The sequence below is a fragment of the Bacillus rossius genome, chromosome 16, assembly GCF_032445375.1.
Source record: "Bacillus rossius redtenbacheri isolate Brsri chromosome 16, Brsri_v3, whole genome shotgun sequence".
In the NCBI taxonomy this organism is placed as follows: Eukaryota; Metazoa; Arthropoda; class Insecta; order Phasmatodea; family Bacillidae; genus Bacillus; species Bacillus rossius.
This window is the reverse complement of record NC_086343.1, coordinates 250,312-263,796: the sequence shown is the minus strand read 5'-3', so window position 1 is coordinate 263,796 and position 13,485 is coordinate 250,312. Positions and strand designations below refer to the sequence as shown.

Here is a 13,485-nt window from a genome sequence, read left to right as displayed (position 1 = left end):
ATTTTGTTAATTGGGAGTTTCGTATAAATGTGTATATATATTTTTAAAAGTCTGTTTTGTCTCGTATTTCAGTTACAAAGTAGGTTTCATCAATTTATTTGTGAATTTTTTTTTGGCACTAAAAGTATAGAAATAAATTGTAACCAAATATTTTGGTAGAACAATATATGGAAACTCATGCCTTTAAACATGGCGAATCCTGGAAACACCTGACTGCAGTGATCCCAGTGGCTTGGCCTGAAGAACGCCCGTGAAATTCCAATTCCCTTGTATTACAATGAGCAATATCGGCACAGATTTTCTCTCGTTTAAAATATTGTTATCGTAGAGTAATGAGCAAAGATTATCCAAATGAGTTCATACTCCATACATTTACATGAAAACGGTGTATTTATAATAGGAAGAAAAAAATCGCAATCGAAAAAATATATTGACTTAAAGATCGTGAAAAATGACCAAACTTTAAACATGATGACAAATGGGCAATGATCATACAACTTTTAACAATAAAATTATTTTTTGTAAATCATTTATTTTGTTAATAATTCCGTGAAACATGATGAAATAGTTTATTCCCTAGAATAGGTGCTCATCTCTAGGGGAAAAAAACTCAGAAAAATTGTATTGTATTTTTGAATACTACCATCTCTAAAAACACTGTTCAGTATTTATAATGTTGGTAACTTGTACTTACCATCTATTTACAACAATTTACAGTATTTTTTTATGTAGCTAATATAACATAATCATCAATTGTTCACAACAGTGTACTTATTATTGGTAAACTACATGAAATATCACAATGCTGTTTAATCAGTCATAAAAAATGAGAGTAACCCAAAAATCATATCTTCAGAAATGTATATTGACATCGTCCCTCCTATGTCAGCAAAACCCTGTCCTCACCCGGTCAGTTCCAGTTCTGGTGGGACGCACGAGTCCAAAACAGAACTTGAGAACACTCAAGTAATTGTTAGTGCTGTGTGGGAGTTTGCAATTACTCATTATTTTGCCGTCGTCTGGGGTCTCGGGCTCGAGTCCCGGTGCGGCTCCTAGTGGGAATGGCTGTTGTCGATGTAGTGTTTCCGGGTGGGCGCCAGACTAGCTCTGTTTCTAGTCGATAGGTGGGTCGTGGGGTCGGTTGCCCTGTGTGGCCCACTAGGACCGTCGGCGGTGTTGCGTGGGATATGAGGAATTCCCTACTTGGTGGTGGTTGGGAGTCGTATGGTTAATTGATTAGGCGTTGAAGTAATGCGACAAATGACGTGCGTCGTTTATTCATGCGACTGTGGTTTGGTGTAATAGGTATTTAAATAGCCTCCAACGTTGTTTCCCTAAGTTAAATATCATGACAAGATACCACTAAGAATAATTTTTTACCATTGAATATATAACTTAACACGAGGAAAATATTTTTCTAGATAAAGTTATTTCCTCTTTGAAAAGTAATATATTTTTACTTATTTATTCTGTTAATGCCACGCCAAGGAATATTCGGGTGCCATATTGGAAATTATTTTTTTAGGTACCCTGTTTTATGTATATTATGAAAATGAATTCGAGAAACCACATAAGATATATGTTTTTTCGTCATGAAGGATATTATTACACTCCGATGTTTTGTTGCAATTCACACTCCTGTTGCAATTCACCCCGTTTTACGGTACCATTGATTACACACAACGTCGTACAGAGGGTGACGTCACACAATACAGAAGTTACACAATTACACAAAGCTAGTCTGAAAAGTTACATAATAAAGGCGTGGCACAAGTTTACAAAAATGTTACGTGATGGTGCGTTGCACAAGTTTACTGAATGTTACGTGGTGGCGCATCGCACAAGTTTACTCAAGAACGTTCCAGGTTCAAGGCGTCGCACAAAATTACTAAATGTTACGTATTAGCGTGGCACTACGCGGTTCTGAGCCTGGTTACCCAAAAGAGGGGTGAGGGCGATTGGAGGCGGCCAATCCCATATATCAATGTCTCGAGGCGGTGTTCGCGTCCACTGTAGTGGAGAGCGGACCGCAGCTAAATTCGTCCAAGTTCCCTTACGGGTTGGTGTCAGCGCCGGGGCGACTGGTTTTAGTTCAAGTTCTGTGGTTCGGGAGGCGGCCCGTGCCGTATACTGAAAATTACCCCGCAGACCAAGTGTGGTGCAGGGGGTTTTAAATTTTATGTGGACGGATTAAGTCCTGGACCGAAATTTGGACCGGGTACGCACGGAGAGATTAGTAAAAAGAGGTTTCGAGGAAGTGACTATAATTACCAGAAGTGAGTTCAATGCAGACAATGGATGATGTCTCTCCGTGGGACGTGCGTCCGCCCGCCCCAGTCCACGAGTCGCGCTGTACTGGCGTGATGTCATGGCGTCCGGCCGAGGCTCGGTGCCCCTCGCGCCAGGGTTGACCTCATTGCGTTATTTTCTAATGTAACTCGTTAATAAGAGATTTTAAGGGCGCTAAATTCCTACATTAATTATTAAGGCAAAATTAACATTACTCATCCCTTCTACAATTTAGAGTTAGTATGTTTACGAATATGTCCTTTAAATTATACGTCACACCAGAGACTGTTCGTCTCTTGCTGGACTGCTCCGGTTGGGGGTAATAACGAAACACAAGGGGTTAATAATTATGTCACATGAGTTACTTAACTAATCTAGGCAGAAGGCCGCCAGGGGAACACTCACACACGTATCGACACATTTACACACGTGAGTGCCCGGGCACTCCTACGTCGCACTTTCGTTAAGCGAACGTTTAATTTATACGTAATATTGTTTATATTCTGTGTGTGTTTTATCAACATGGTCGGCTGTAATGTCGGTCTGTTTATAATGGGGCCGGGTTCTACCTTGGCTGCTGGTGGCTGGCCTGACTCGGGTGGGCCATGACTAGGGGCGCGTTCCGTTAGCGGGGTTGAATACTGGCGGTTGCAGGTCGAGCTTTAGGGTGGCCTTCGGTCGGACGATGTCAATTTTAATTTCCAAAAATTATATATATAGGTATACATACAATTCACAAGAAACAAGACAAAATTTTTCGCCTCTAAATATCAAAAAGGACAAGAACTCAGTTGAGGGAATGTAGTCACGACTAAGTTGTGTTGTCCATAATATTTTTGTTTCATAGTTGGTTCTGTTTGTCCGACATAAACTGATTCAGCCTTGTTTACTGTTTACTTACTTCATATTTATTTATTTGATTTTTGGAATTTTTTCCATGACGAACAGTACAAAACTTCAATGGTGTATGTAAAAAAAAAAACTCCATTAACTTATAGAAGGCAGTATATGCACGTTAATGCCTGGGGGTTTTATTTTAAAGGGAATGCCATAAAACTGAGTTGTAATAATTCTTAAACAATACTTTAATTTTCATTTCTTCCACATCAATTAATGAAATGGGCTAACCTTAACTTCATGCTACGTACACCAGCACTGGTGGTATATACAATAATAATTGCATGAATATAAAGTTAAACTGTTACTGTATAAATAGTTCATAGTGTATAACATAAAACGAGTGAATTTTAACTATTATGTGAACTACGATCACTAATGTGAATAGGACTAGAAATAGACAGATTGATCTAATTGATCTAATGTTCAACAAACTCTGCTAATTAATACTTATTTTAATTGTTTAACATATTATCCATTATTAGAAAGTTGTAATATAACTTTTATGTTAGCTAATGTATATATTGTACACATATTAGAAATAGTGTATGTATTCGTAGACATTTATTTCATAAAAATTGTAACCATGTTGACAAGCCCTGTATTCAGAGAGCCACTGCTCATCAACTGAATCTATTGGATGCTAAGAAAATAAATAAAAAAAAACCACTGTCAGATGCCAGACCAAAATATACGTCACACGCGTATATCCAATGAATGCGCTGCATGCGGGAATGGCGTACCTAATTTACTTAACCTATCTTCTATCTTGCACGATATATACGCGAGATAATATGTAATTAGCGAATAAAAACTATATATTTAAAAAAAAATGACAAGCACTAACCGAACGAGGAAAAAGACTAGTCAAATCTGGGCTTATTATTCCATCGTAAATGATTTTAAAAATGTTGCAAAATGTGATGTGTGTGATCGTGAAGTTTCCTTTAGATCCACCACGAACAATTTAAAGAAACACATCGAAAGGAAACATCCTTCTGTTGTCTGCAAACCAAAACCCATAAAATCAGACGAGGGTAACGAAATAACATTATTTCCAGAGGTGAGTGGTTGTTAAAATTTTGTGTCACGGTTAACCCGGCTATCTTATTTGAATGAAACGTTCTTGCATAGTGACAAGTGGATAGTTATTTTGCAACTTGCAATGTTTGAAAAACACACATTATAGTACATAACCTCTGTAACTAACCTTAGGAAACTAATGACATCACTATTATCAATAAGAAAGTAAACCTTGGCATGCAAGTAATAAATACACCCGGTGGCTTTGTTTTCCTGCACAAATTTCATGCAGAGTTTTTATGGAAAACATTGTGATTATTTTAATTTCCAAATATATATTCTAACAGATTCTAATTTGTTTAGTATTTACTGGAAAACCAATAATGTGTCCGTCTCAGTGCCAGCCGTGACGTACCTACATTAAAAATCCCCCCCCCCCCCCCCCCCCTTTTTTAACGGCTTCAGCTATGCCTTATTCTTGAGAATCTCTTGAGAACCACAGGATCAAGTTGCAACTAGTATTGAGTAAACAGTAGAGTGGCGAGATACAACTCATGGAAAACATTTTAGGCTACACTGATAAAAGCACAACATACATCACTATATTTACTACATTACAGGTACTTAATGTTTATGATAATTTGGTAAAAGTTCCATATCACGTATTTTAGTTGATACCTTGATCTTGATGGCATGATCCTGTGTTACATGAAGCTTGCTGTTTTAATTTAGCACATTGAAAGATCTTGAATATTACAAAAACTTGTACAATGAATTATGATCGTAAGTTAAATATAAAAGAAAATTTTTCCACTAGACAGGACATAATTTTTAGTTTTGTTTTGTGACATTAAAGTGTGTGTTATGTCCAGGATCTTTTGATGTATTGAATTATAACAGCAAGCATCATGTACCACTGGATAAATATTTACAGGATTGTGCCATCAGGATCGAGAGATAAACTTGATATGTTATATGGAACAATTACTTACATAGACCATCAACTGACCTAACGCGTGCAAATTGTTGAACCAAACAATTTAAACTGTCATTTACTGTGAACTACTTGGAGCATCGCAATACTATTAACATGGTGAGAATGTAAGGACATTAAAAAAATGCATTTTTAAATTTTTGTTTGCCTTATTTTTTCTTTCAGTCTTTAATTGGAGAAGACCATCAACCAGTTGTGTGGGAAAAAAGTTGGAAATGATATTGAGTACTCCTAAAGGCTCTACCACATTTGTTTGTCTGATGCTTCTGGTCCACACAAATCCATAGAAAGCTCAGGGTAGATTGCTATAGATACTTATCTTAGCTTTATTCGAGAGCTTTATACAAAATTGAGATTAATGTCAATGTGTATTAATAAAGTTTCGATACGCCCTTCTCTAATTAAAAATTTAACTTTATTTGTATCAAACATTATTTTCATGCCCACAATCACTTTTGATAGTTTTTTTTTTCAGGTACATTTTGTTTTTAAAGCAATTTAATGGCAAAATGGTGCCCAATACAAAGTTATAAAAAAATCTCATGTTTGTTAAAAAAATGATTGTTTTTGTGGCATTTTACAGTTTGTGCTCATCATATTTCTCATTGGCAAATATTGTCCATGACGTCGGGCGCAATGGTGCTGTCCGACTTCGGAAGTTTAAGTTCGCCAGCTCCGGTCAGATAGATCCTCTCCACGCGACTGTACCGTCAGAGGTCACGTGGACCAATCAAATGCCATATCCGCATCTGACACCAGACAGACGCAACGGCCTAACAGTGGCTTGCCCCTTTAGGTACCCTTAAAAAAAGGGCATTCTTTTCAATTCTGATGTCATTCATTATACGTTTGTTTTCTATGTACTGATTAAATTGTTTTTAATGCTAATGTTTATTCTTAATTGTTCAGTGTACATTTCATTGATAATGAATAATACTTAATGGTTTCAGTTGGTATGTACCTAATAATTTTGCTGAATATCTTGCATGTTTATGATACTATGGAGAAAATATTTATGCAAATTTATAAAATAAAAATTTAATTGGAGCATTTTTAATGTTTTTTAATATTATAAAATATTTTTAACAAATCAAATCACGCAATAGTCTCTGATTTTAAAGTCCATCAAAAATAAACAATTTTATGTTTGGACGTAACTAACCTAATCAACTTTTTAATTTAGTTATGATCTAGACGTGCAAAAATCTTGTCTCCTGAAAGGAAAAATAACCACTACAAAACATACCCTTTGCGGAAAATTGACACAACAAATAATGTAAACACAACACGTGAAAACTCACCTTTCTCGAAGTAAGTAATCATGCTTAGCATGGCTCCTGCATACATTATCATACGTTGGGTAAAGTTTGGTGCGGCATGAATTAGATGAAATATGAAATTTATATGCATCATGATAAATCTACATCATAACAAATTTTTAAAATTTATATATTAAATACACCATTACATTCTCAAAACAAACTTCGCATTTCTAAATGCAAATGAAATTCTGGGGACTATAAAAACTTACGAAATATATGTGTAAAAATTAGGACAGAAAATACATACCAACTTGTACACACACTCAAGAATGCTACTAGAAATGTAAGATTTTTTTTTACCAAACTTTAAATTTAAAATAAAAACAAATAATGTAGTAATAAAAAACTCATTGGTATAAATTGTGCCTACAACTCAAGTTTGTTCTCTTACCAGAACAAATGACAGTAACATAGAAGGCATTTATTGACTTCAATATGGAGCAACATTTACAATTAACTGGAAAATAACAGGATATATTGTAGATAAAAAAATCTTTCATTGGTTAATTAATTTTCTTTTGAAAAAGTAAAAATTACTAAAATAAGCATTGACACATTCTCACATAATAAAACTGGTGATTTGGTAACATTTATTTTACAGGCATAAGTAGTTTACTTACTAAAGTGACTTTAAATCAATGGAATTTTTTAATGTATATACTATAGTTTTGGGTGACTTCTAAAGAAAAAGGAATATATACATTGAATACTTTTTGCATAATTAGCTGCCAAAGTTAGATTTTTAACATTTTTGGGTTGTACAAATAAGGAGAATTTAATGGATTGCAGAACTGAAACTTCTATGTTTGACTACAATTATTATACTGGCTACTTCCTGATATGGTTTGCATTTCTATCACAAAAACTTATTTTATGTTTTTTTAGCTGTCAAAATCCTAACAAATTTGAGAATTTTTAAATGCCAGGTAAAATTAAATAATATTTAATGAAAGAAATTCTAATACATTTCTTGAAGTAGCCAGTATAATTGCAGTTTAACCCAAGTTTCAGTCCCATTTTCCTGTCAGTTCTCTTCATTTGTACAGCCCAAAAACGTTACAAAATACACATTTGGGTTGGCAGCTAATTATGCAAAAAAGTAATTGATGTATATATTCTTAAGTTAAACCATGTAATTATTGTAAATATGAAATCATGACCTGAAATGGGAGACACCCCTTGAAGTCTCTTTGTTCAGTCTCCATTGCTTTCAAATGTTTCACTATGGAGGTACTTGCACCTTCTTAAACCTGGACAAGTGCCATTTGCAAGCTGCTGCCTCCTGATTGCAGAAATTTCCAGTTGAAGAAGGGGAGGTTGTGGAAGACCCTCCAATCAACGAGAACAAAAGCACAGCTGACGACCAGGTGAGTTATAGTTCACACAGCATAACACCACTTGCATAAGTTAACATTTATTTAAACAAATTTTTACAGAATTATTAGTTTTATCAACCAAGTTATACCATGTACTTATGCTACACAATTTTGCTTAAATAGCATGCGCTAATGTATGCTACTTTATAGCTTTTCTGTATTCAGAGACCAACATGACAAAATTCACACTAAAACAAGAAGAAGCTAGATTGAAGTTAAATTTCCCTTGTTTGCAATTTCCGGGGTTTTCTTCTGTTACAAGATAAAAGCCAAGAACTTCAAAAGCGTGCCAAAAAAGCAGTTTCATGATACTTGTTTGAGAGCACTGCACTATAAATATATATTAGTTGCTAGGTGGGGAGGGAGGGGGTGTTTGCATCTTGTACATGAGGTCATTACCAGATGACTACTCAATTCGAGTAAGGTAAACTGGTGAAGACTCTGTCATTACCTATTGAAAACTTTTGCCTGGCATCTTTTCGGGAAGCCTTGGGAAACCAAATTCAGGATGGATGGATGGATGGATCAGGATTTGAACGCAGGTCTTGCCGAGCGTGGCTTCAGAGGTGATGGTCCCTCCTGAGCCAAAATTTTATGTTAAACTTCAATACGTAGATTCATGTGTTTTCTTAAGTGAAACTGTATTTGCTGACAGGGTTACAGTTTTCAAGCGTTACGAGAATTCCTATCGCATAAGGGGAATAGTTAGGTACGTGGTGGGGGAACCAGTACAGAGGAGACGGCAGGAGAGAGGTAGAAACGATGTAGCATACTTGCACAATAGCATAATTAAGTGCACACATACTTGCAAATTTTTTTTATCTTAAGTCTCAGCCAAAGATAAACGTGTTTCCTATACGTAATAATATAATAAGCAGAGGTGCCCACCCCGCCCAAACACTATGAATCACCCCCCCCCCCCCCCCCAAACAGAATTTTTTTATGCCATTTTCTCAATGATTTACTCAATTATTTTATAATATTATACTTTTTAGTATTATATTTTATCACATTTTGCATTAATTAAAACTGATTTTCTAATAATAATTTTGGTCATATCAGGTAATATTTCCATCCTGAACCGACAGATGCCAAACTGCTTTTGTTGAGGAAAGTGCGGGTTGCCTATTTGATTTACAAGATCCCTTTCAATTATCAAAGCACCAGAAACGTATTTTCACATTAGAAGCTATAATTATGTAAATAATATATACATTTTCCTCGTCTTTTAACTTCCCCCCCCCCCCCCCCTGAAATTTTAATGACACAGTCTGCGTCGTTACCCCCCCTTGTGGGCACCCCTGTAATAAGCAAGAAGTAACACTTCTGTTGCTTGTGGACTCCACTCATGCACTTTTTTTCTCTCGTTAAAAATCATATTTAAGTATTGAAGGTTCAGAGTTATAGAGACTACTACTCCCGAGGCCGACTGATGAACGTGTGTCCCTCCCGGGTGCCGCTGAAGGCTGTCTGCCCGACGCAGGTGCCGGTCATCGTAGAGTTCGTCCAGGCGCCGGAGGCGGTGAAGGGGGGGGCGAGGCGCAAGGAGAGCGCGCGGCGGCTGTACGAGCGCATCGCGGCGAGCGCCTGCGGGGGCGAGGCCCCGGGGGCAGACGACGGCCCCGCCGAGCGCGCGCTCAAGCGGCGGATCCTGGAGACGGAGCTGGAGATCCGGCGCGAGGAGCTGAGCTTCAAGCGGAGCCTGCACCGGCTGCAGCTGGACCACGAGGCGCGGGCCAACAGCGTCCGGCTGCAGCTGCTGGAGCGGCAGCTCGGCCTGTGAGGCGCTTAACATCCGTCACGCATCATCTAGACACTGCTCAGTTCCATCGTGATCCATCACATCCTTGCTCGCAACTGTTACAGACTGTCCAGCAGGGAAGACGTTTTCACTTACGAGGTGAATGTATGTGGAAAAAAGTTAATGCAATCAACATGTTTTTATCTCCACTGGAACTCTTTGAAACAAAAAATAAAAAATTAATGGCTCTAAAGGAATGGTGTTGGTGCAGGAGTACTCAAAATTTTGATTTGATTTTTCAAGTACCTACTCAACTTGAGCCTAATTTTAAAAGCTCACTGTTTGATATCTAGGATTGTATTCCCATGTAATTGTGAAGCAAGCTTGTACAACGCAGTTCAGAAGGAAATGTGATCACTGATGCAGAACTGTTTTAAAAAAAGGTATTTGTTACAATTCGAGTACTTCGGCGCGCAACGCTTTGTCCTCCCGCCGTTTCGTAATTATTAATAATGTAGATTATTCAAAATTGAATTTGCTGGTGATTGTGGGTGAATTTTTTACATCATACACATACTTTATTTATTATTTTCATTTTTTTTAAATGTATTTTTGGTTATTTAGCACATAATCATTATAATTTTGTTTACACTAAATTATGCTGTAAACACACAAAATAATATTATTTCTATGCAAGTGCCATATTCAACACTTTGTAGAATTTGCTACAGTAACAACCGTTTCTTAAAATGGGCTTGGACTATCCTTTTCCACATTGACATTATTCATACCGTGCATCATTGAAGATAAATACACGTCTATTTTACTGTCCGCCTAGCTGAACATTACGAAGGTGCAAATGAAGTGAAGACAAATGAACAACAAGCAACGAAGCACCTTAGTCACCGCACAAACACAATAATTACCATAAATAACCCAATATATGATTGGCAAATTAAATGTTACAGCACTGCTACTTCACTCACTGAGCCTAAGCACAATATTATCGTACATACACCTTGAATTTTTAAAATAGAAATCAAATTATAGTGTCAATGTGAAAAATTAATTTCATTTCAATGTTCCAAATTAAAGACATTAAAGTCTTTAACTGCAATATAACTGGACAAACACATTTTAGTTTTCTTGTACTTCATAATAGAATTAAAAAGAGTTAATTGTATTTTTTTATTAATAGTACTAGTTGCTTACAAATCTTCTGTATGAAAAATTCAAATGGAAAATTGTAAAATTCTTTTGTAAACCTGAATACTGTAGGTAGGGTACTGTAAGCATTATGCATTTAGTGGCACTATTTTCTGTTGGTTTAGCTTAAAAGGAAATTTAAAAAAGTTATGTCGATTACTTGATTAAAAAATAATCTGCTTTTTTGCACGACTTGACATTAAAATATGCTACACGTGCACACCTATTAAGAATCTATTCCCCAAAATATTCTTCAGTGTTCTTGAATAAGAACTATACTGAGTCAATTGAGTTTTTATATATATATGTGTATATGTATGTGTATATATATATATATATATATACACACACACACACACACACAGTAGAACCCCTATCATACACTTTTCAACGGAGGGCACAAAAATGGTGTATGATGCGGGAAAGTGTATGAAAAGGGAATGGCAATAATAACTTTTTTTTTTTCAATCTAGCATACCAGCACAATGTCTGATTAAACTTAAGTACATAATGTGTAAATAATTGCATTATATTAATGAAAGATATGAATTCATCATTACATATACCACCACAAATGTAAAATACAGACCATAACCAAGTAAAGCAGTCCTTTCTTGGAAGGGGGGAAAGGTCACCAAGCCTAAATTAGAAATTTAAAAAATTAGGTTATTGTAAAAAGAAAATCAGAAATTTTTGCTTGTTTGTTTCATTTTACAAACAACTTTATGCAACAGAACAATTTTCAATAAAATGTTAACTTGAGAAACGTACAATACAAAAAAAAAAATCCGATCGTAAGAAAACAATAACGGCTATATTCAGTTCAAAGATTAATGAATGCACAAAATATGAGATCCGTGCCTTGGTAAAGCGCGTTGACCATTTTCATAATCATTGCTAGTTTGCGCCACTAGTCTCGCTCGGTGCTGGCCATAGATACTAGTAGCGAGGTGCACAGTCTTCCTGATACTATCCATATCTATGGTGCGATAAAGTTATTTTCTTACGTTTGCAAAGGTAAACAATGAACGTTTTTGAAAATAAAAGCATTAAAACGTATTTTTTCAGGACTATAAAAAAAAAGTTTGTGAATTTTAGGACTTCTCCGCTTTGTAAAAACGTATGAAACGGGAAATTCATTATTTTATAAGTTTATGTTCCGGGAAAGTAAACCATTGTAAACATATTACTTTCGGCGGGACCAAAATTAATTGGCGTATGACACGGGAAAATGTATGAAACGGGAACGTATCATCGAGGTTCTACTGTATATGTATATATGTGTATATGTATATATGTATATATATATATATATGTGTATATATATATGCCAATTTTAAAAAGCAACAACTTGCCATGGTGTATTTTAAGTTAAGTAATAACGGCAGGCAAAGCCTTCCATTGTCACTAAAACATAAATATTGCAAAGCTAAATGTGGCATTTAATATCCATTAACTATTGCAGTCGGAAAAAAATTAGGATTCTATTTCCAAGCTATAAACAAATATAAAATTTTGCCTCCTTATAGTATTTATTATCAGCATGTCTGAGTTTCTTTCAGAAAGATCAAGGAACAACTAAAATACATAATAAAATAAAGATTTGTAATATATATATATATAAAATTTAAAAACCTAGACTTTTTTTAATTGGTTATACATACTTCTTTAAGCAATTTAGGGGAAAATGTTTAGTGAATTTTACGAAGTGCATGCACCAACCAACGTAATTTTAACCCACGTGTATGAACATAAACCCATATGCAATCATTTACATAAAAATTAGGGGATATACCAAGTTTATTGGTGTGCCAAATGAAACTTTATGATAGTGAAACTACCCTGGAATGTATCTGGTGAAGTAAAATAGTCATAGTAAAGAAAAATTTTAAGTTTTAAAAACCTAAGGATACTGGTATTACAATTATTAAACATAATCTACATACATTCTTCTGTCAGGCTTCATAGTGCAGTGGTTATAGCAGTTATTAAGCTAAAAGATCTTGGTTCAATACTCTGCTGTGAAATTTTTTTTTAATTACAAATTTCTGGATTATTTAAATTGTGCTTTAAGCAAATTATATTATATAGGTATGTGTGTATGAATATATTTTATCATATTTCTGTAATATTATTAAATACATTGCTCAGACCATTGGATTATTTTATACTAGGTACGGCTATATCCTCCATTTTTACATAATGTAATAAAAAGAAATTTCCACGAATTCACAGAGGTAATAAATATAAAACTTTATAATACAACTATCCTTTAATACTTAACAATTTATAGTCATCTAATGTGTGCGGAAACTACATAGTAATAACTTTTTAATAAATTTTAACAAGGTGAATATAATTTTAATAAATTTCCTTGTCAAAAATCAGGTCCAAGCTGGGGTTTAGATTTCTTGCGAATATTTGTGATAAATATTGGGTTTATAAACTTTTTCAAGTGTATTTTAAAATGTATTCTTATACTTTTTGTTCCTGTATGTATAATTTATTTACATTATAAATTATTTCATTATCAAACAAAATTTATCTCAATTATTTTACTATATTAAATATGTTTTTTTTCATGTGTTTATGTTGATATTGAATACTGAGTATTTAATTAATTTCTGTTAACAATAA

The 13,485-nt window shown here is 34.9% G+C and overlaps 1 protein-coding gene across 1 annotated transcript; it reads left to right on the top strand.

The window, feature by feature from the left end:
- The first annotated feature begins 3,900 nt into the window (after nt 1–3,900).
- Nucleotides 3,901–13,445, top strand: LOC134540203 (uncharacterized). Its single transcript, XM_063382780.1, has 3 exons — nt 3,901–4,249; nt 7,818–7,892; nt 9,385–13,445. Exons 1-3 carry the CDS (start codon nt 4,019–4,021, stop codon nt 9,682–9,684), a joined length of 606 nt encoding a protein of 201 aa, XP_063238850.1. The 5' UTR covers nt 3,901–4,018; the 3' UTR covers nt 9,685–13,445.
- Nucleotides 13,446–13,485: the final 40 nt, after the last annotated feature.